At 50.9% G+C, this 16,214-nt stretch overlaps 1 protein-coding gene across 2 annotated transcripts in view; it reads left to right on the top strand.

Annotated features, from left to right (window-relative positions):
* TCEA2 (transcription elongation factor A2) overlaps window positions 1-13,903 on the top strand; it is a 16,534-nt gene extending 2,631 nt beyond the window's left edge. The window contains exons 3-10 of one of the 2 annotated variants that reach the window (XM_006021655.3): window positions 979-1,084; window positions 2,464-2,554; window positions 9,867-10,000; window positions 11,256-11,312; window positions 11,902-12,056; window positions 12,503-12,649; window positions 13,039-13,110; window positions 13,607-13,903. In XM_006021655.3, the coding sequence (XP_006021717.1) occupies window positions 979-1,084; window positions 2,464-2,554; window positions 9,867-10,000; window positions 11,256-11,312; window positions 11,902-12,056; window positions 12,503-12,649; window positions 13,039-13,110; window positions 13,607-13,615 (771 nt within the window). In that variant the 3' untranslated portion in view covers window positions 13,616-13,903. Of the gene's footprint in view, window positions 1-978; window positions 1,085-2,463; window positions 2,555-9,866; window positions 10,001-11,255; window positions 11,313-11,901; window positions 12,057-12,502; window positions 12,650-13,038; window positions 13,111-13,566 lie in introns of both variants that reach the window. The other variant, XM_014519017.2, reaches the window with a different exon arrangement.
* The last annotated feature ends 2,311 nt before the right edge of the window (window positions 13,904-16,214 follow it).

The following is a 16,214-nucleotide window of genomic DNA, read 5'->3' as shown; positions in this document are numbered from 1 at the left end:
TCTTTCCCTTCTCCCTCATTAAAAGATGCACTAAACTGCTGTAACATCTTATTTACAATGCCTCACCATACTGGGTGCTACGGGTACTATTCATCTTCATAATTAGATGCTTCCAAAATCTGTGTCAAGGTGTTTGGTGAAATCATCACCTTTTCCAAAATCACTGCTAGGGGCTAAGTAGAGAGAGAGGGAAAAGAGACTGCAGTAGCAAATATGAGGCCAGAGGTAGCTGCATCTTAAAAACCTCTTTGTAATACTTAATAAGGTGGAGCATTGACTTTGGTTTTGAGTGGGGAGGTGCGGGCTGAAGCAGGGCTCAGCAGAGGGGCAAAATGTGTGCGCCAGGAGGTGAAGCCATGACTAGGTCAGGGGAATGTTGCATTGGTGCACGATTCTAGGGGGAAGCTTTCTGTACTCTGCACCATTCAGCACTTGAAACAAGGTTAAGCAATTATGAAAAATTAAGAGCTTTAGCTCTGTGCTGAAACCGGAAAAGGTCTTTAAAGACTCACGCTCCAATTAAGCTGCTTAATATCCCTTTATTTTCAAATCCTTTTAGCCACCACAGCGGCTGGAAGTGTCCTGCTTCACAGCTGTGCATCTGTTTATCATTTTTGTCCTGGTTTTAATGTTCCAGGACTCGGAGGAATTTTCTTTCAAAACCTGCTCTGCTTTCAGTTGCATCTAGTTGTGCAAGGCAAGAGGAAAGGTATCATGGAGACTGCATGTATTATAGGAATCAGTTATAAAGGAGCCTTTGGCTAACTTTAAATCAGCCAGCTGGTTTACTTTTCTACAGCAACAGCTGAGCAGAGCAAGCTGGAAGGGCATGTTCATGGTGTGGTGGCCCAGGGATTTGTGTGCCCTGATCTGCACCGCTGTATTTCCAGTGAGCACCAGCTGATCTCTCCTTGTAGTACTACAAGCCAGCTCCTTCTTAGTTCCTGAATGGTTCACTTCTTGACCATTGGTTTGCAGTCCACCCGGATCGGGATGTCTGTGAATGCCCTGCGGAAGCAGAGCACTGATGAAGAAGTGATATCACTCGCCAAATCGCTCATCAAGTCCTGGAAAAAGCTTCTCGGTAAGGGAATGGGCCTGTCTGGTTGGATTCAGCTTACCAGGAGGCAGCTCCAGTAGCTATCATGTCCTGCAGGCTGTTTATTATACTAGGGGTCCTCTGTCTCCATCATTAATGATAAGTTTTAGCAGACCAGCGACTCTTGAATCCTAAAGCAGCACTCTCGAGCATTTCATGTCCTACACCAGGAATTGCAGTGAACAATAAGACTGAGTTCCTATTTCTAGGAAAAACTCCTTGCCCGAGAGGTGGAATTAAAGCACCAGATTGCTTTTAGTTCATGTATCCTAAACCACACCTTGTTTAGCAAGGTTGGAGATAAGAAGCATTAGCATGGCACTGGGGCAGGAATACTGTACTCTTACATATGAAGTTTTAGGGCCTCTGGAGTAGCATCAGGAAAAGAGAAGCTGGAACTATTTCCCATGATTGTTGTTAGAAGAGAGGGAATCTTTTGTAAAATCCTGTTGATGAGATCAAGCTCCTCTGGATCCTAGGAGCCTCGTAATGTCTCTTGATATTTCAGGAAGTTGCCATCAGAGCTAGGCCTGGTGACATTTAGAGCAGGGTCCTTTCACTGAAGCTAAAAACTGCTGGTGCAAACGCTGTGTACCCTCTCTGTTCAGTGGGACCACAGTCTGCTCAGGCTCTGCGTGAAGTGAAACTAGCCCCGGCAGCTCTTCTCAAAGAAAGCTGAGTGCAGATGCTTTGTGCCAAAACTAAATAGGCCACACAGACTGAATGCTCCTTTCATGCCTATGGCTGGCTGTTGCACGGCAGGGCTGAGACCTAATGGTGAGGCCATTAGAAGAACTTGTCCTTGCTGATTCCTCAGCTGGACCCATGTTGTGGTAAAATCAAACTCCTGCCTCTGGGTCTGTCATGTCTTTCAACAGTACTGAACTAACTTAAAAGAGACATAGATCTCTTAAAACAGTGTATCCAGGGCTGCCAAGACCTCCCTTGAGAGGTGCTGGCCCTCTTAAGCACTCTTAAATTGTGTTGTGTCGAAGTCCCATTTTCAAAAGTCAGAGGGACTTCTGAAAAATTGTACTCCAGTCTGTGCATTCAGCAGCAAGGGCTCTGCTAGGAGGGAAACTGGCTCAAATGGAGCTCCCTTATGAGGAAGCTAATCTCTTCGGGGAGCAAAGAAGACCAGTTCTGTCCCCTGGCTAGGCAGGAAGGAGGTGTGCTAGAACCCTTTCCATGCAGAGGCTCATAGGAAGGTGGCTGGGGGCTTGTTGCAAGGTATGTTAAGCTATGATGACTTAGTTCTCTATGTTAGTCTTGGGTTTAGGATAGGTAGGGTTGTGTAGAGACCTGTCCTAAACCCTCTGTAGCATCTAAGTGTCTTTTTCATTCCTTCTTCTTGCTGGGGACAGATGCTTCAGAGGAAAAAAGTGAGGAGAAGAAGAGGAACCTTTCCTTGCCAACCTCTTCCTCAAAGGAGAGCGGCAACTCAAGAGACCAAAGGTAATGCCTCCCTTTTGCCAAAAATGATACCCTTGTACATCTCTTTTTTTTTTTTTTTTTGGTTTGCCATTGGCTCCCTTTGTTAACATTTGATCATGAACATGCTTTTCGGGCTGGGAATCTTTGGCCTGCTCAACTGGTTGGGTCTCATCAGACCTGCCAGGAGTCCAGGCTTCCTGGAGATTCATCTGGCGTTTTAATAAAGGCAAATAACAACTGTGTGGACAAATAAACATCTACAAAACAGAGTGGCTGTAGTGAGTTTTTTTTGCTTTCTTATTCATGACTTACATCACCTTCATGTGTCCTCATTCCCTTCTGTTTAATACCGGTTTCTTTCTCCATTAATAAAACATTCCTTTGCATTTTGTTTTTCTTGTGTTTGCATATTTATACTTCTCTCTCTCCTGCTTACTTTTAACCCTTTGAGTCTGGTAGGAGGGTAAAGATTATGCTTAGACTTCGCATTATAAGATGACACATGGGAGCCATGTATATGCAGATCCTCCTAGCAAGAGTGCTTCCTCCCTAGCCGTGACCACCTCCCAGCAAGACCTGGAGAGATGTCCCTGCCACTCCTCCAGCCAACAGTGGCCTGACATGCCCACCCATTTAGCCAGTCTGCTCCTGGCTCATTCCTTCTTCAAGGAGTGGGTCTGTTCCCAGCTGGCACCTGCTGTTATAGACAATCAGGGAGGGAGGCGAGGAGAGAGCAGAGAAGTTATGGGTTTAGAGAAACTTCACTCTCGAGCCTCAGCCATGCTTCTCTCAGAGAAGACGCAGATGCTTCCTCATAGCTTGCATGTCCCCAAAGACCTTGGGGACCTGGCTGTCCTGTAAAGTGTGGAACCTCAGGATTAGCCAGTTTCCTGAGGATTCACATATTCTCTGTGGGCGAAACCCTCACTTGAGTCCATACTTGTCTCTAGATTGCAGGCTCTTTCTCATGCTCATCTACACCTCCCCCTGTTTTGGTCCATCTCTGTGAGATTCTCCCCTTTGCACTTTGATCTTTGCTCAGAGCTGTCACAGGACCTGGTCCATTAACTCAGATGTTTTCATACCCTTGCAACTTGGCACAGACCTGACATGGAGAAAAATCCTGATGCTGTGGCTGGGTTGCAGGATTTTAACTTGCTCCTTGGATATCCTCCAGCTGTGCAAACTTGCATTGAATGCTCTGGACGAGGACCTTTTAACACACTCATTGCACTGCTTTTAGTAACCATTCCTCTCTCTGGAGCTGAGGGCTTAGGCCAAGTGGTAGTGTAGCCTAAAATTGGTACTGGCATGGCCCTTTGGACAGCCCCTAGTTCAGATCCAGTCATAGCCAAGGTGTGTCAACAGGTTTGTGACCCAGAACCCCTGCCTCAGCCCTGTCTGAGCCACCTTGCATCTCTTTAGTTCTGACCCCACTGCTCCAGCTATAAAATGGAGATGGCCTTATAGGCAGATGGTTAACCTGAGTTCACTTCTGTCCTTGAAGGGGAATAGATGAGCAAACTGCTTGGCTGATGCTGTGCTGGAATTAAATCTCTAAAGGGGAAACCTCTGGCTTTGTGGCTCGAGGAGTTTGCTCAGGAAATTCTTGTGATGCCAAAGTCTTTTGCCTAGAGCACCTCAACAGTGCAGAAAGAGCATGGTGAGGTGGAAACTGTAAGCAAAGTGGTCCTCGTCTGCTAGGAAGGGACAGTTTGGAGTAAGTGGCCTGTAGTGGCTTCAGCTGAGGATATCCTTTTCAGTGACGGTCAGGGAAGCACCAACATGCTTGCCTGTTTTTAACCTAGCAACCAAGGTCCAGCAGATTACTCATGCCAGGCTCAGCTCTCCAGGCTTCTGGAATGGCTGAGAGGTGCTGCACTTACTGCTTTCCTTTTTCTCTTCAAATGCTCTGCAGACATTAAAGCTCCAGCTCCCTCTTGGGGGTGAGGTCTCACTTGCATGTTACAGAAGGGGAAAGACCAGTCCAGGAAAGTAGCATGCCGGGAGTCTGGTGTTCAGCTCCCGTTCTCAGTCCTCGGCGCAGTACTGCCGCTCACAGAGCAGAGCCTCCATGCTCCAGCCCTGCAAAATAAACTAATCTTCCTTGACAAATTGAGCTATCTTATTGGCAAAGAGCAGCCCCAGGCTCCCCACTGGAGCGCAGACTGAGACCAAACTAGTCAGACAGTAGGGCTGAGCAGTGCACGACGACGCGTGTTTGATGAGGATGCTATCAAAGTACCGCAGAGGTCACTCAGTGTTGAAATGCTCCTACTTCAGCCACTTAGCCTGACAGATTTTTGGCCGAACCTCACCCTCCTGTCAGGGAAAACAAGTTGGAAAGCTCCTTGGCCTGGGATTGCTTTCTGCAGCACAGATGGGGAATTCCTCTTGCAGCCGCTAGAGAACTAAAGTCGTTGTGGCTGGATCTAGCACATCTGTGGGGCTGGAGTTTGTTACTCCTGCCAGATGAGATGAAATGATCTGCCATGCGGGGGGCAGGTAGCCCTCATACAATTACACAGAGCAGCACTGTAATGCCAAAACGCACAGTTCTGCTGTGTGGCTATATTTTGGACTTTGGCTATCCTACTTTTTACCAGGGACATCCTCGGCAGCAGGGAGTTTTTCCTTTTGCGAGGATGCTCATTAAGCCCTTCTAAGTGGGTGGATGCATCTCCCTGAATGTGGTTTCTGCTTTTCTATCCATCACTTTGCCACTGCTGTCTGAGCTTTGTTCATAACATCTGCCCATCACCCTGCCACCATTTTGTTACCATTTCTTTTTCAATGCACAGTGTTTTTATTCTCCTTTCGGATAATATTCCTAAGCTCCCTGTCTCTGATTTGACTGGAACGATGTGAAGCACAAGACTTGACCCAACACTGCTTGGTGATGAGTGTGAGGCTTCCTTCCCAGCCCTTCTAAGCACGCTTGCTAAATAACCTGTGTAATGGCCATGAAATCTGTTAAGTTTTAGTCCAAGAGCAATTGGCTGGGATCCTGCCCAGTTCAGCTAAGGTTTAAAATGTAGGAAGAAAACATTGTTCAGTGTCTCGGCTATTCTTTACCAAAGCAGCCAGTGGTCACCACCCGAGGAACCTCTGTTTTTACTGCCCACAAATTGGGTTACTGTTCTAAAGGATTGTGAGGGGTTACATAGCTCCAGGACAGGTAGGGAAGGGAAGGTACAAATAGACCTTTTTTGGAGCTGAGCAGGAGATGAGGTTTCCTTTTCCATGGAAGCTCTGAGTTGTTTTTTTTTTTTTTTCCCCCCTGCTTGCATGTGGAAGACCCTAATATCCTTCACATTTCTGGTGAACAACAAGACCACACAAATCCCAGACTGGCCAGTAACTCATGGTGAGAGCCCTCACCTAGGGTGCACTAGTCCGTAGTTCACGTTCATATGGTGCCAGACCAACCAGCTCGTGCAGCCAGGACAAGGCTGCCTAGAGCTGTGACCAGCTCTGCAGCAGCTGGCGTAGGGAAGGGGAGAAAATGGCTTTTTAAAATTTGGCCGTGCGAACCACAGCCTAAGTAATGACGTGGTTTTTTTTAGATCTGGGAGAGACTTTTCTAATTCCATGGACTTCAGAAGTGTCCCTCTCTGCAGCCATGTGCAGGATGTGGCTGGCTAAGGTCAAATAAATAGGGCTGTATTTACAAAAAATGACCAGATTTCCCACCTGTAGCCAATTGTGGGCACAGCTGAGATTGCAAATGTCCATCTGTGATGGGATATGCAAATTGGGGTTTGAGTCATATGGAGCCAGAGTCGGAAAAACATTAGGCATGCGATTGGGCACCAGATAGGCACATTTACTATGAGGGTGCCAGCAAGCTGGGTCACTGAGGACTCTTGCACGCATCTGTGTGGCATGCAGCTGCACTAGCAGTAACTGTATACCCCAGTTGTGCTCTGTGTATGCTTAGACTGTCTCTACATCTTGTCCTTTGGTGCTATCATCTGCACATCACATTTTACAGCCCCCTCTCCCCACCCTACACACACATGCTGCAGATGAAAAACCAAATGCCAAGTTGAAACCTGAGTACATTTGGCCTAATATGTTTCCCAGATGATTTTATAGAGTACTTTTTCCTAGATCTAGGCTCCAGGATTGCAAACATTTTAGCAGAGCCTCTTCTTACTTAAGTATTTAGTTTGTTGTGTGAGGGGTGCTTTAGCTAGCACCTGGGTGACATTTGGGCAACTAGGGGGGGAAATATGCACCCAAGAAACTTCACCCCCCTCCATACTGAAAAGCCCTCCTAGAAGATTCAAGTGGACCGAAAGGTCTTGCCAGGCTGGGAAATGCACTTTGGTTTTTATTATTATTATGAATTATCAACACTGAAAAGGTAACTCCAAAATGGTGCATCTCTCTTGTGCCGGGGCTGCTCGTTTAGTTGCATGTAGACACAAGAGGACAAACTGTGCTGGAGTCTTTTGTGTTTCTCTTCTGCTGATCTATGAAAATGAGGACTGGACAGCTGTTGGGGCTGATATTAGGGTACATCAGTATTGTTAGTACAAATCCAATCCAATATTGTGTTGCCCCCTCAGTCCTTAGACTACAGAGCAGCCATCTATGTCAGGTTAAAGGCATTAGTGCCCGAGAACCAGTCAGAAGAGATCGTTCCAGTGACAATGGACCTTTTTGGCTAGGAACTGCCTTGGTCTTTGGCCCTTCTTCTTCCCCGTGGCTGACCTGTCCATGGAGGCTCAAATGAGAGGTATGGGAGCCAGCTCACTGTCTGCTGTGGAAATCTTAGACGACCTGCAGTGGTTTGTGCTGCCTGACAGTTGCAAGGGGGGTTGAATGGGGCAAAGAACCTGTCTGGAAATATGTGGGGCTTGGGTATGAAATACCTGGGCCTTTGCTTCCAGATCATTGGCTTCAGTTCAGCCAAAAACTCATTCCCCCTGATGCTGGCAGCTGGCCTATTGGGAGTGAATTAGTGTCCTTGGGCTGTGCTCCAATGGATATGTATCCATATAAAATATCATTGCTTTTTCCAGCTTTTGCTGGCAGGTCAACTGGGGAGGCAGAGGCCTGAAAGATGAGCATTCAACTGAATCATTCCATTGCCTGGCCTTTGGATAAGACCCCTGTTAGGAGCCAGGCTTTCTGGGGAAGGTCCCTGGCAGGATTTTAATATTGCTGGGGAAAAACCACCAGACAGAAGCCGGTAAAGCTAGCGATGAGGGAACTTCACTTCTTCCCCTCCAGTCTCAGGGATCTGCGTGGGGGCAGGTATCGCACAATGCACAGCATATAACAGGGCGTGGGGCTAACACAGGGACTGCTCTCCTCGATGTGGGGCATTGGCAGTTGCACACTCCTCCCTTCCTGCCCTGCCTCCTAGATGCCCTGGTTGCTCTGGTCGGGGCCTGCTGCCGCAGCATCTAGGGGTGCGGAAGCCCTGCTGCGTGCCCCTTCCCTCTGGGTACCAGCTTGGCAGGTAGGTGGGGAGCAGGGTTGCGTTTCTCACTGCTGGATTAAAGTTTCGCCCATTGGACTCTGGGGAGAGCCGCTTTCTTATACGATTTGGTTGTACGTGTGCAGCCCTGTTGAAATTGCCGGTGTGGGGACTGTCCCTTTCGTGGGAAGCTACAGCACAGAGTGGCTGAGTGGGCTTGGCCTTTTTCGACTGGAGGCCCCCCTCATTGGACTTGAGCCCCCGTCTCCATCACTTTTGAAATGGGTGCCACTCAATCCACAGAAACTCAGTTATAGATTACAGGGCTCACCTTGCAGCGGGGCTGGGCAGTGAATCATCCAGGCAGGGGCAAGCCTAAGCCTGTGGTTAGCAGCTTAGCTTGTCTGCTTATCTCCTCACACCCTGCTTATCTCCTCCTCATTCTGTGCTTTATCTCCTCACACCAGAGCACTTGTCAAAGGATCTGGTGGCACCGCAGGGGTTTCAAGGACCCCGGTTGAGATTTGCTGGCTTAGTCCTTGAGCTGGTGAGACTGGCAGTGGGGTCCACGTCTCTGCTGGCACTGCCTCCTCGGTGGAGGGGTTCACTAGGCAGTCACTGAGGTCACCCGGCTAACATCACCTCGCTCATTCAACAAGCACTAGGCTTATTTGAAGGGCGAGAGGTTTTTTTTTTTTTTTTTTACAGGCTCTGCATTTTGCAGAAGTGACTAATGGGATAACTGGGTGAAGTGAGGCATAGAAGTAGGTGTAAAACATGATGGGCGTACCTAAATATTCCTAGCCTGAGTACGGCTTGGCCTGTCCTTGCCCTGTTCTGCTTTCAGACTGCCAAGAGTAGAAGGTAATGCATATTTTAACAAACTGCTTCACTTTAATGACCTGCTTAACTGCTTTGCGGCACGTTTTATGGTGTTTACTCTCCAAGTAAAACTAGGGATCCTTCTCCCTTCTGCCAAGAGCAAAAAAAAAAATAAAAAAATGCCACGTTGGTCCTATTCTTGAAATCCTAACCAGGCAATATAACTCAAGACCCATTCTAACATTGCTCATTCCTAAATAGGGAAAAACTCCCCAAAGTGACACGTGTGAATATTCAGTGTGGGGGGGAGGGTTGCAGATTATCGTGATAAACGCCCTCGCTAATTGGAGCCAGGCCCTCTGCATGCAGAGTTTAACCAGGAAACTCGTCGTTACCGGGCTGGATCCTCGATTGTGTTGATGGTGGGGGGCAAGGAAAGTGGCTCTGAAGTTCTCTCTTGCTCTCCCCATGCTGGAGGTACCAGGATCATGTGGTCCCAGCTCCTTCCTCAGAAACATCTCTATGAAACACCTTCTCTCAAACAGTGTTTTTGAGAAGGAGATTCCTTTTGTTCACTGGTTGATTGTCCAGCGGAAGGGCATCGCCCCAGACATGCTTCAGGCAACTCTTGTCTGTCACCGCAAAATACCACGTCCATCTGCCAAAACACCAGAGCCAAACTCTGCGTCTGGATGTGAATGTGGGTAGTCAGCAGTGTCCTTTGGCTTTGCGAGCGTCTTTTCTATTGACATCCAGGAGTAGAATGGTTTAATGTGTTCTGTGGATTAAATCTGTTAACGTGGATGATATTGTATCCTGCCCCTTTAAACTACCAGCCAACCTGGCCAGTACCCATCGGCTTCAAGAGCCACGTATGGCTAGGGGAGAGCTGTGCTCAGATTCAGGTCAACACCACTGCGTGAAAATTTGGGGGGCAGCCACTGACAAGCGTCTTTGTGTTGGGTTTTTCCTGACTGGGTTTATGTTGCGATTAACAGGCCACTTGAGCCCATGCTCACTGCTCCCTACACTGCTTTGCCCTGAACTGAGACATTCTGACAGGTGAAGTTTCTCTTTTAGCTCCAACAAAAGGCAGGATGCGCCGAAGACACCGACCACCCCCAAAATCACCACCTTCCCTCCGGTGCCTGTCACCTGCGATGCTGTCCGCAACAAATGCAGAGAGATGCTGACTTCTGCTCTGCAGAGTGACAGTAAGTAACCCAGAGGCCTGGCCTCAAGGACCGTGCTGGCTGCCAGTGGGAAGGCACTTTGGACATTCATGCCTGCTGCAGGACTGATCTCGGGCTAGGGGCCAGGCCCGAGTCAGGATAGTCCTCATGGAGCAGCACTGCAGTCCTTAGTCCCCTGCATAACGCTGCGGCCTTTGCATGGGGGGCAGTCTGGAGAAGGCCAACATCCACCTGCCACTGGGTATCTTCTGCCTCTTACCTCATTGCACCAAAGCATTCGCTTTGTGCCCAACACACAGCCTTGTCTGATTGCTTTTAAGGGCTGACAGCCCTTCCTGCCCTTGGGGAAAGCAGAGCTGGGTCTCAGCACGCTGGGTTGCTAGTGGCCACACTGATGCTGCTTATATTCTGCCCTTGGGGCAGGACTTCTAGGGAATGCAGCTGGGTTGGAGCAGTCTTCCAAAGGCTGAACATCTGGAAGGGCTCTGGGAGAAATCTGTCTCTCGGTTTCCCCCTTGCTTCCCCAGCTGATGCCTGGTGGGGGCTCAGCACTGCGTATTGGAAGCTCAGGCACATGCATCTGTTTTCCAACAAACCTGCTGTCCAGCCTGGAGAAGTCTCCCCTGCAGCCTCTGCTCATCCCTCCCCTGTCCCTCATCTCCTCGGCCTAATGGGGTTTCATGCTCAGGCTGCATGTCCCCTGCTGCTCACCAGTCACGTGCCATGTCCCATAGCCAAACGCACATCCTTGTTGCATCACTTAGATTGCTTAATATCCCTCCCCTGAAGTGGTTTGCTTTGATTTAACCAGCTGCTTTGCTTCAGTCATGGCCAGTAAGAAGCAAGAGGAGGGCAGGGTGAATGGGGGTGCAGGGCAGTTTGGTCAAGAAGAGGCACTAGGGCTGGTTCTAGCTGCACCAGGTTTAATGCCGTAAAACTCCACTGAGCCAAGTGTGGCTCCTTCTGATTTACACCACAGTAAGGCTAGAATCGGGCCCCGCAGGGATGGTGCCCGTAGCAATGCATGTTGCTGCCTCTGCAGGCCAAGCTCAGCATTGCATTGCCCTGCGCAGCCCTCCGATGAGGTTGGTGGGGGACTGCTGGGTTTGATCACAGTCGTCTTTCAAAGGCTGCGCCCTCTGTGTGATGAAGGGAGGGATCGTGTACCTCCAAATCAATCGCCCTGGGCTCCCAGGGTCTCCGACCTCAGGGCTGGGGGCTCCCGTGGCTGTTTGAAAGTGACTGGTTTGTGCTCCTTGTTCCTGTAATTTTACAGGTGACCACGTTGCCATCGGGGCGGACTGCGAGCATCTCGCCGCCCAGATTGAAGAATATATCCTTGCAGTGCTGGGGGATAGGTCAGAAGCTGCTAGCAGAGGTGAGCAGCTTTAGCCTGTACCTGTCAGCGCAGCGCTTCTGCTCTTGGGGGCTCAGAGTTGGGGTTGGCAGCTCAGAGCCAACCCCGTGCTGGTGTGACTGATGTCAGTCTTTTCTCTGACGCCTTGGCGAGGCACTTGCCTTGGCTTGGTTCCTCATCCTCTTGGGATGCTGCCTCCTGCCGCCAGGTCCAGGCTTCCCTCTGGAGACCTCCCCACACTCCCCCCCCCGAAGGAATTTGCTGATATCCAGGCCAGGGGGACCAGGTAGCAGCCCAGTTCCACCAAAGACAGCATGACTGCGGTGCTACTGCTGGGCAGTGTGGCAAGGCTAATGCAGTCGGTCTCAGTGAGCAGCATCCTGCAGAAGCCAGAGCCTCTCCCCACCTGTGCAGCCCTCATCTAGTCACTGGTCACGGTAACCCTGCCCTGCCTCATTAAAACTGCAAGGCTTTAATTCATTACTGGTTGGAATGTGCTTTGAGAGCATTGGGTGGTGGCAGGGCTTGTTTTATTCCCCGTCTAGCTCCTTAACGGCCCTGACACGTATATACCAAGACGTCAAGAACACTGACATGAAGTACAAGAACCGGGTGAGGAGCCGCATCTCCAACCTGAAGGACTCCAAGAACCCCGAGCTGAGGAAGAACGTGCTGTGCGGGGCAATCACCCCGGAGCAGATTGCTGTGATGACCTCGGAGGTGGGTCAGAGACACCAGTCTTAGGACTCCAACCTGCATGCATCTTTCAGGGCCAAATATCATGTTTGGGGAGTTACATTTTCACTGTGGAAGCTCTACAAGCTGAAGCCTTCTGTGTAGCAGTGAGTAGCAGCAGTATGTTTCCCTGCCCCAATCCTCAGGTGCTTCAATACCAGGCCTCTCTGTTAAAGCTTCCAGCAGGGCCAGTTGCTGGTGGGCTTTGCGGTGGGGACAGTTGTCTACTCTGATTTAGGCTGAGCTCATGTCCCATTGGCCACAGGTGGCCTGGGCTAGACATGAGTGGGTGCCCTAGCAGTGGGACGTGTCACGGGCTGTTACCCGTCCCCTTGGTCTTCCCTGCCAGCCATTGCATCCCTATGCTGCAGTAGGGTGGTGGCTGTGGGCGGTGAAGCTGGACTGATGTAGCTGTGTTCCCTCCTTGGAAGGAAATGGCCAGTAACGAGCTGAAGGAGATCAGGAAGGCTATGACGAAAGAGGCGATCCGGGAGCACCAGATGGCCAAGACGGGTGGCACTCAGACCGACCTCTTCACTTGCGGCAAATGCAAGAAGAAGAACTGCACTTACACTCAGGTCAGTCCCGCAGCCTGGCCAGAGCGCTGGGGGCAGGACCCTCCCTGCTCCGGGTGAGGCCAGGGGAAACTGCCTGTACTCAGCCTCTCTCCAGAGACCCATGACACTTCTTGAAGTCAGGCCCTGTCCCCTGGCTCACGTGCTGCAGATGAGCAGGGCAACTTCTGGGGTGCTAGACTGTTGGCTCCTGAAAGGCTGCTCTCCCACCTGCCTGATCCTCCATGCAGCCTGCCAGATGAGGTCCCAGGAGACCTCTTCCTTACCATCCCATCTGCTTTCTGATAAGTAAACCTGGGGCTCCTGATAGCTACCAAGCCAACACCCCTCCCCACCTGCCCCCATGCAGATCTTTCTGCATGGACTCTCACCTCCCTGCCTTTCACATGCAGGTGCAGACACGCAGCTCCGACGAGCCCATGACCACCTTTGTCGTGTGTAACGAGTGTGGGAACCGCTGGAAGGTAGGGCAGCCGCAGCCATCCTTCACACTGACCGGGGCGGGTATTGGTGGGGACGGCTCTTGTAGCTGCTGTGCATCCTCGTGGCAATGAATATGAAGCTGCCTTCCTCCAAGGCACGTTCCAGATGCTGGCTGGCCCTCGCCACGCTGTTACACCCAGGATAGAAACCAGAGGAACCCAAGATAGTGACTAGTCCAATGTGCCAATAAGTCTGGGATTAGAACCCAGGAGTCTGGCTTCTGCTCTGAGCACCGTGTTGCTTATTGAGCATCACTCGTGTGCTGTGGTTCCCGGCTTCTCCAGCTAGGGGATCAAAACAATGGCTCCAGGGGCTGGGGAAGTCCTCTGCTAATAGACAGGGAAGGCACCCTCTTCTCCAGGAGCAGCATGTGCTGCCAGCTTCAGATCCCCTCCCCTTTGCTGGCAACCCCTTGATCTAGGGCTCTTTCATGGCAGCCGGCGTGGCCTCATTCGCAGCAAGTCTGATCTCTTGCAGTTCTGCTGAGACATCTCGGAACCCGACCGCGGCAGCCGAACACGGCCCAGAACAAACCGTGCATTCTCCAGCTTCTCCGGCAATTGTGTATCGTATCCCAAGTGAGTTTCCTTTGTGTCACGCACCAAGCGCATTGTCCGAGGGAGGCCTGGCCCCTTTCTGTGCGGCAGTGGCGAGCGGCCCCCGGCGGGGCAGGCATTTAGCAGGAGAGTTCACTACCCCCTTTCGTCTTTTATTTTCTCATCAAAGAAAAGCATTGCCATTCTTTCCAAACAGTATTAAACATTATTTTTTTTTGCCAGTTCTGAGTTTGCTGCTTGCTGCACTTGGCATTAGCTGCACCAGAGTCTAGCGCCAGAGATGGGAGCTGCTGGGGTGCTGTGGCTTCTGGCTGTACGGGCTCTTGCTGGTGGGATAGTCAGACCCAGTGAGCATCTGAACCTTGATCAAAAATGGGGTTAGGGGTTTCAGCCTCAGCTCTCTGATCTGGGCTCCAAATCAGCTGTACAAAATGCCCAGGCAGTTTTACTGACATTGCCCTTTCCTGGAGATTTCTCTGTCATTGGAAATGCACAGACTTGTTTTTCATCGGTTCAAAGAACCAGAAAGCACTGGGCCAGATCCTACAGCTGCTTCCCAAGCAAAATTGCAGCTGTGGCTGAAGGAGGCTTTGCTCAAGTGCCCACTGCAGGATTTAGACCAGTTGATTACATGCAGTGGGAAGCGGGGAGAGCAGAGGCAGGTCTCCGGCCTCAGAGTTCAGCTGGAAGTCAGCCGTGTTACTCAGAAGTGATGCCAGTGTGGCTGAGGGCACTGCATTTGTGAGATGCCCATGCTCTTGTCTGGTATTTGAAAGCACTGGGCGGGAGGGTTGCTGTAAAGACAAATAAAGGACATGTAGTTTGTGAAGTCATTGATGTTGCAGTGAAGATGCCATCATGTTTTGCTTTCTGATGGAGACGGGAAAAGAGCTCTGATAACCCATGAAAGCAGTAGGTGGAGAGACCGGCTTGTCATTCAGGCGAACCTGTAACATAGGTAGATTCCTCTAACCTGCAAAGTCACAGAAGACCCTCTAGCCAGCAGAGTCTGCCCAGGGACTGGAGCCAGGCCCCGCATTTCAGCATGGGAAGGCCAGCACTGAGTCTGTGATTGATTGAACCTCAAAGCAGGGAGAGGAAGGAGTTCTGCAATGACCTCTATGCACACAGGGGCTTTGCCCTTCTGTACGGGCCTGCAGCCCCTACTGCCTGCCCTCAAGGCTCAGGGCAGAAAACGAGATTTTCCTAAGGTCTCGACACATAGAAATTCCCAGCTGAGGCTGATGAGACACTCTGGGTGTTGAACGCCTGTGAAAATTTGGTCATTCCCTTTATTGCTCCATGGTTTTTCTTCAGCTCAGCTTCAGAAGCACAACCGTGGGTCAGGCTGGACGTGGAGAGGGAGGTGAGCTACCAGGGACAATCCTAAGTCTTAGCACCCAATTCTACCAAGTGCTTGTAAGCCTTTAGCACTTTCAGTCTCTCTCCAGATTAACCCCAGGAAGCAGCAGCCAGAAGCAGCGAGCTGAGGGAGAATGGAGCTGGTGATGGTTCAAGCTCCAAGACTGCGCTACAAACATGATGGCACTGGGGGCCTCGGGGATGGGAACCTGGTGGGCCGGGGCTTCCCTGCAGCAAAGCAGAGGAGAACTTGGCCTGGTCCTCTTGTGGGTGTCTGCACGTTGAACGGGAGGAAAGGTGTGGGAGGGTGGGTGCTCCCTATCAAGGTTAGGACAGCTTTGGAACAAGTTCCTTGAACCCATGGGGCTGTTCCAGATCAGCTCCAGATCAGACTTTCAGATCAGGTGTTCCAGATCAGATCTCATTTGCAAAAGGTCTTTGCAATCCACTCACCCCCTCGGACGGCGACCTCCCTGCACAGAGAGGGATGAACCCCCTGGCTCTTCCTCCAGCCAGTGGGACCAGATGGATATTGGAGCCTGGGACATGTAGCACGTTCCTCACTGCTTGGAGCTCTCCTGAGTGGCTCGTGCAGTCGCAAGGAAAGATCCTCTTCACGGCTTTCCCCAGCTGGTAGCATGAGGGAGGATTGCTGGCTCAGGGCCCACGCCTCATGGGAGGCAGCCAAGTCCCCTGAGAACAAGAAGATTGCAGGAGACGCGTCGCTCCCTGCAGACGACCTGGCACCGGAGCAGCAGTGGCATTGTCATCCTAGCTGTTGGCGTCTCATGGAGGCACGTGGGCACTTTGCAGCCAACACCCTGAAGACTGAGTGAGCCCACCAGATGCCAGCTGCTGCTGCGTGGCCCCTCGTACCTCCCCAAGGCTGTGCTGCAAGATGGGCATGGTTCCCAGGTGCGAGTAACCGAGGCTGCTAACCACGCAGTCGAGATTCGTGAGCTAAAAATTTGCTTCTGCGCAGGCATTCCCCTTCCCACCCCACAAAGGGATCGGCTCTGATGGGTGGCAGATTGGTGGAGCTGTCTATGCCCTAATCAGCCATATCCCTTCCAAGCCCATGATCCAAAAGAAAACCACTGCCTCCTGGCATTGGACTTGTGTCATCTTCTCTTAGCATCTGGGAGATGACCAAGCCCACACAGCTA

Source organism: Alligator sinensis, unplaced genomic scaffold, assembly GCF_000455745.1.
Source record: "Alligator sinensis unplaced genomic scaffold, ASM45574v1 scaffold752_1, whole genome shotgun sequence".
Classification (NCBI taxonomy): Eukaryota; Metazoa; Chordata; order Crocodylia; family Alligatoridae; genus Alligator; species Alligator sinensis.
Note: the sequence above shows the minus strand (reverse complement) of the source record. Positions and strands in the feature narration are given on the sequence as shown.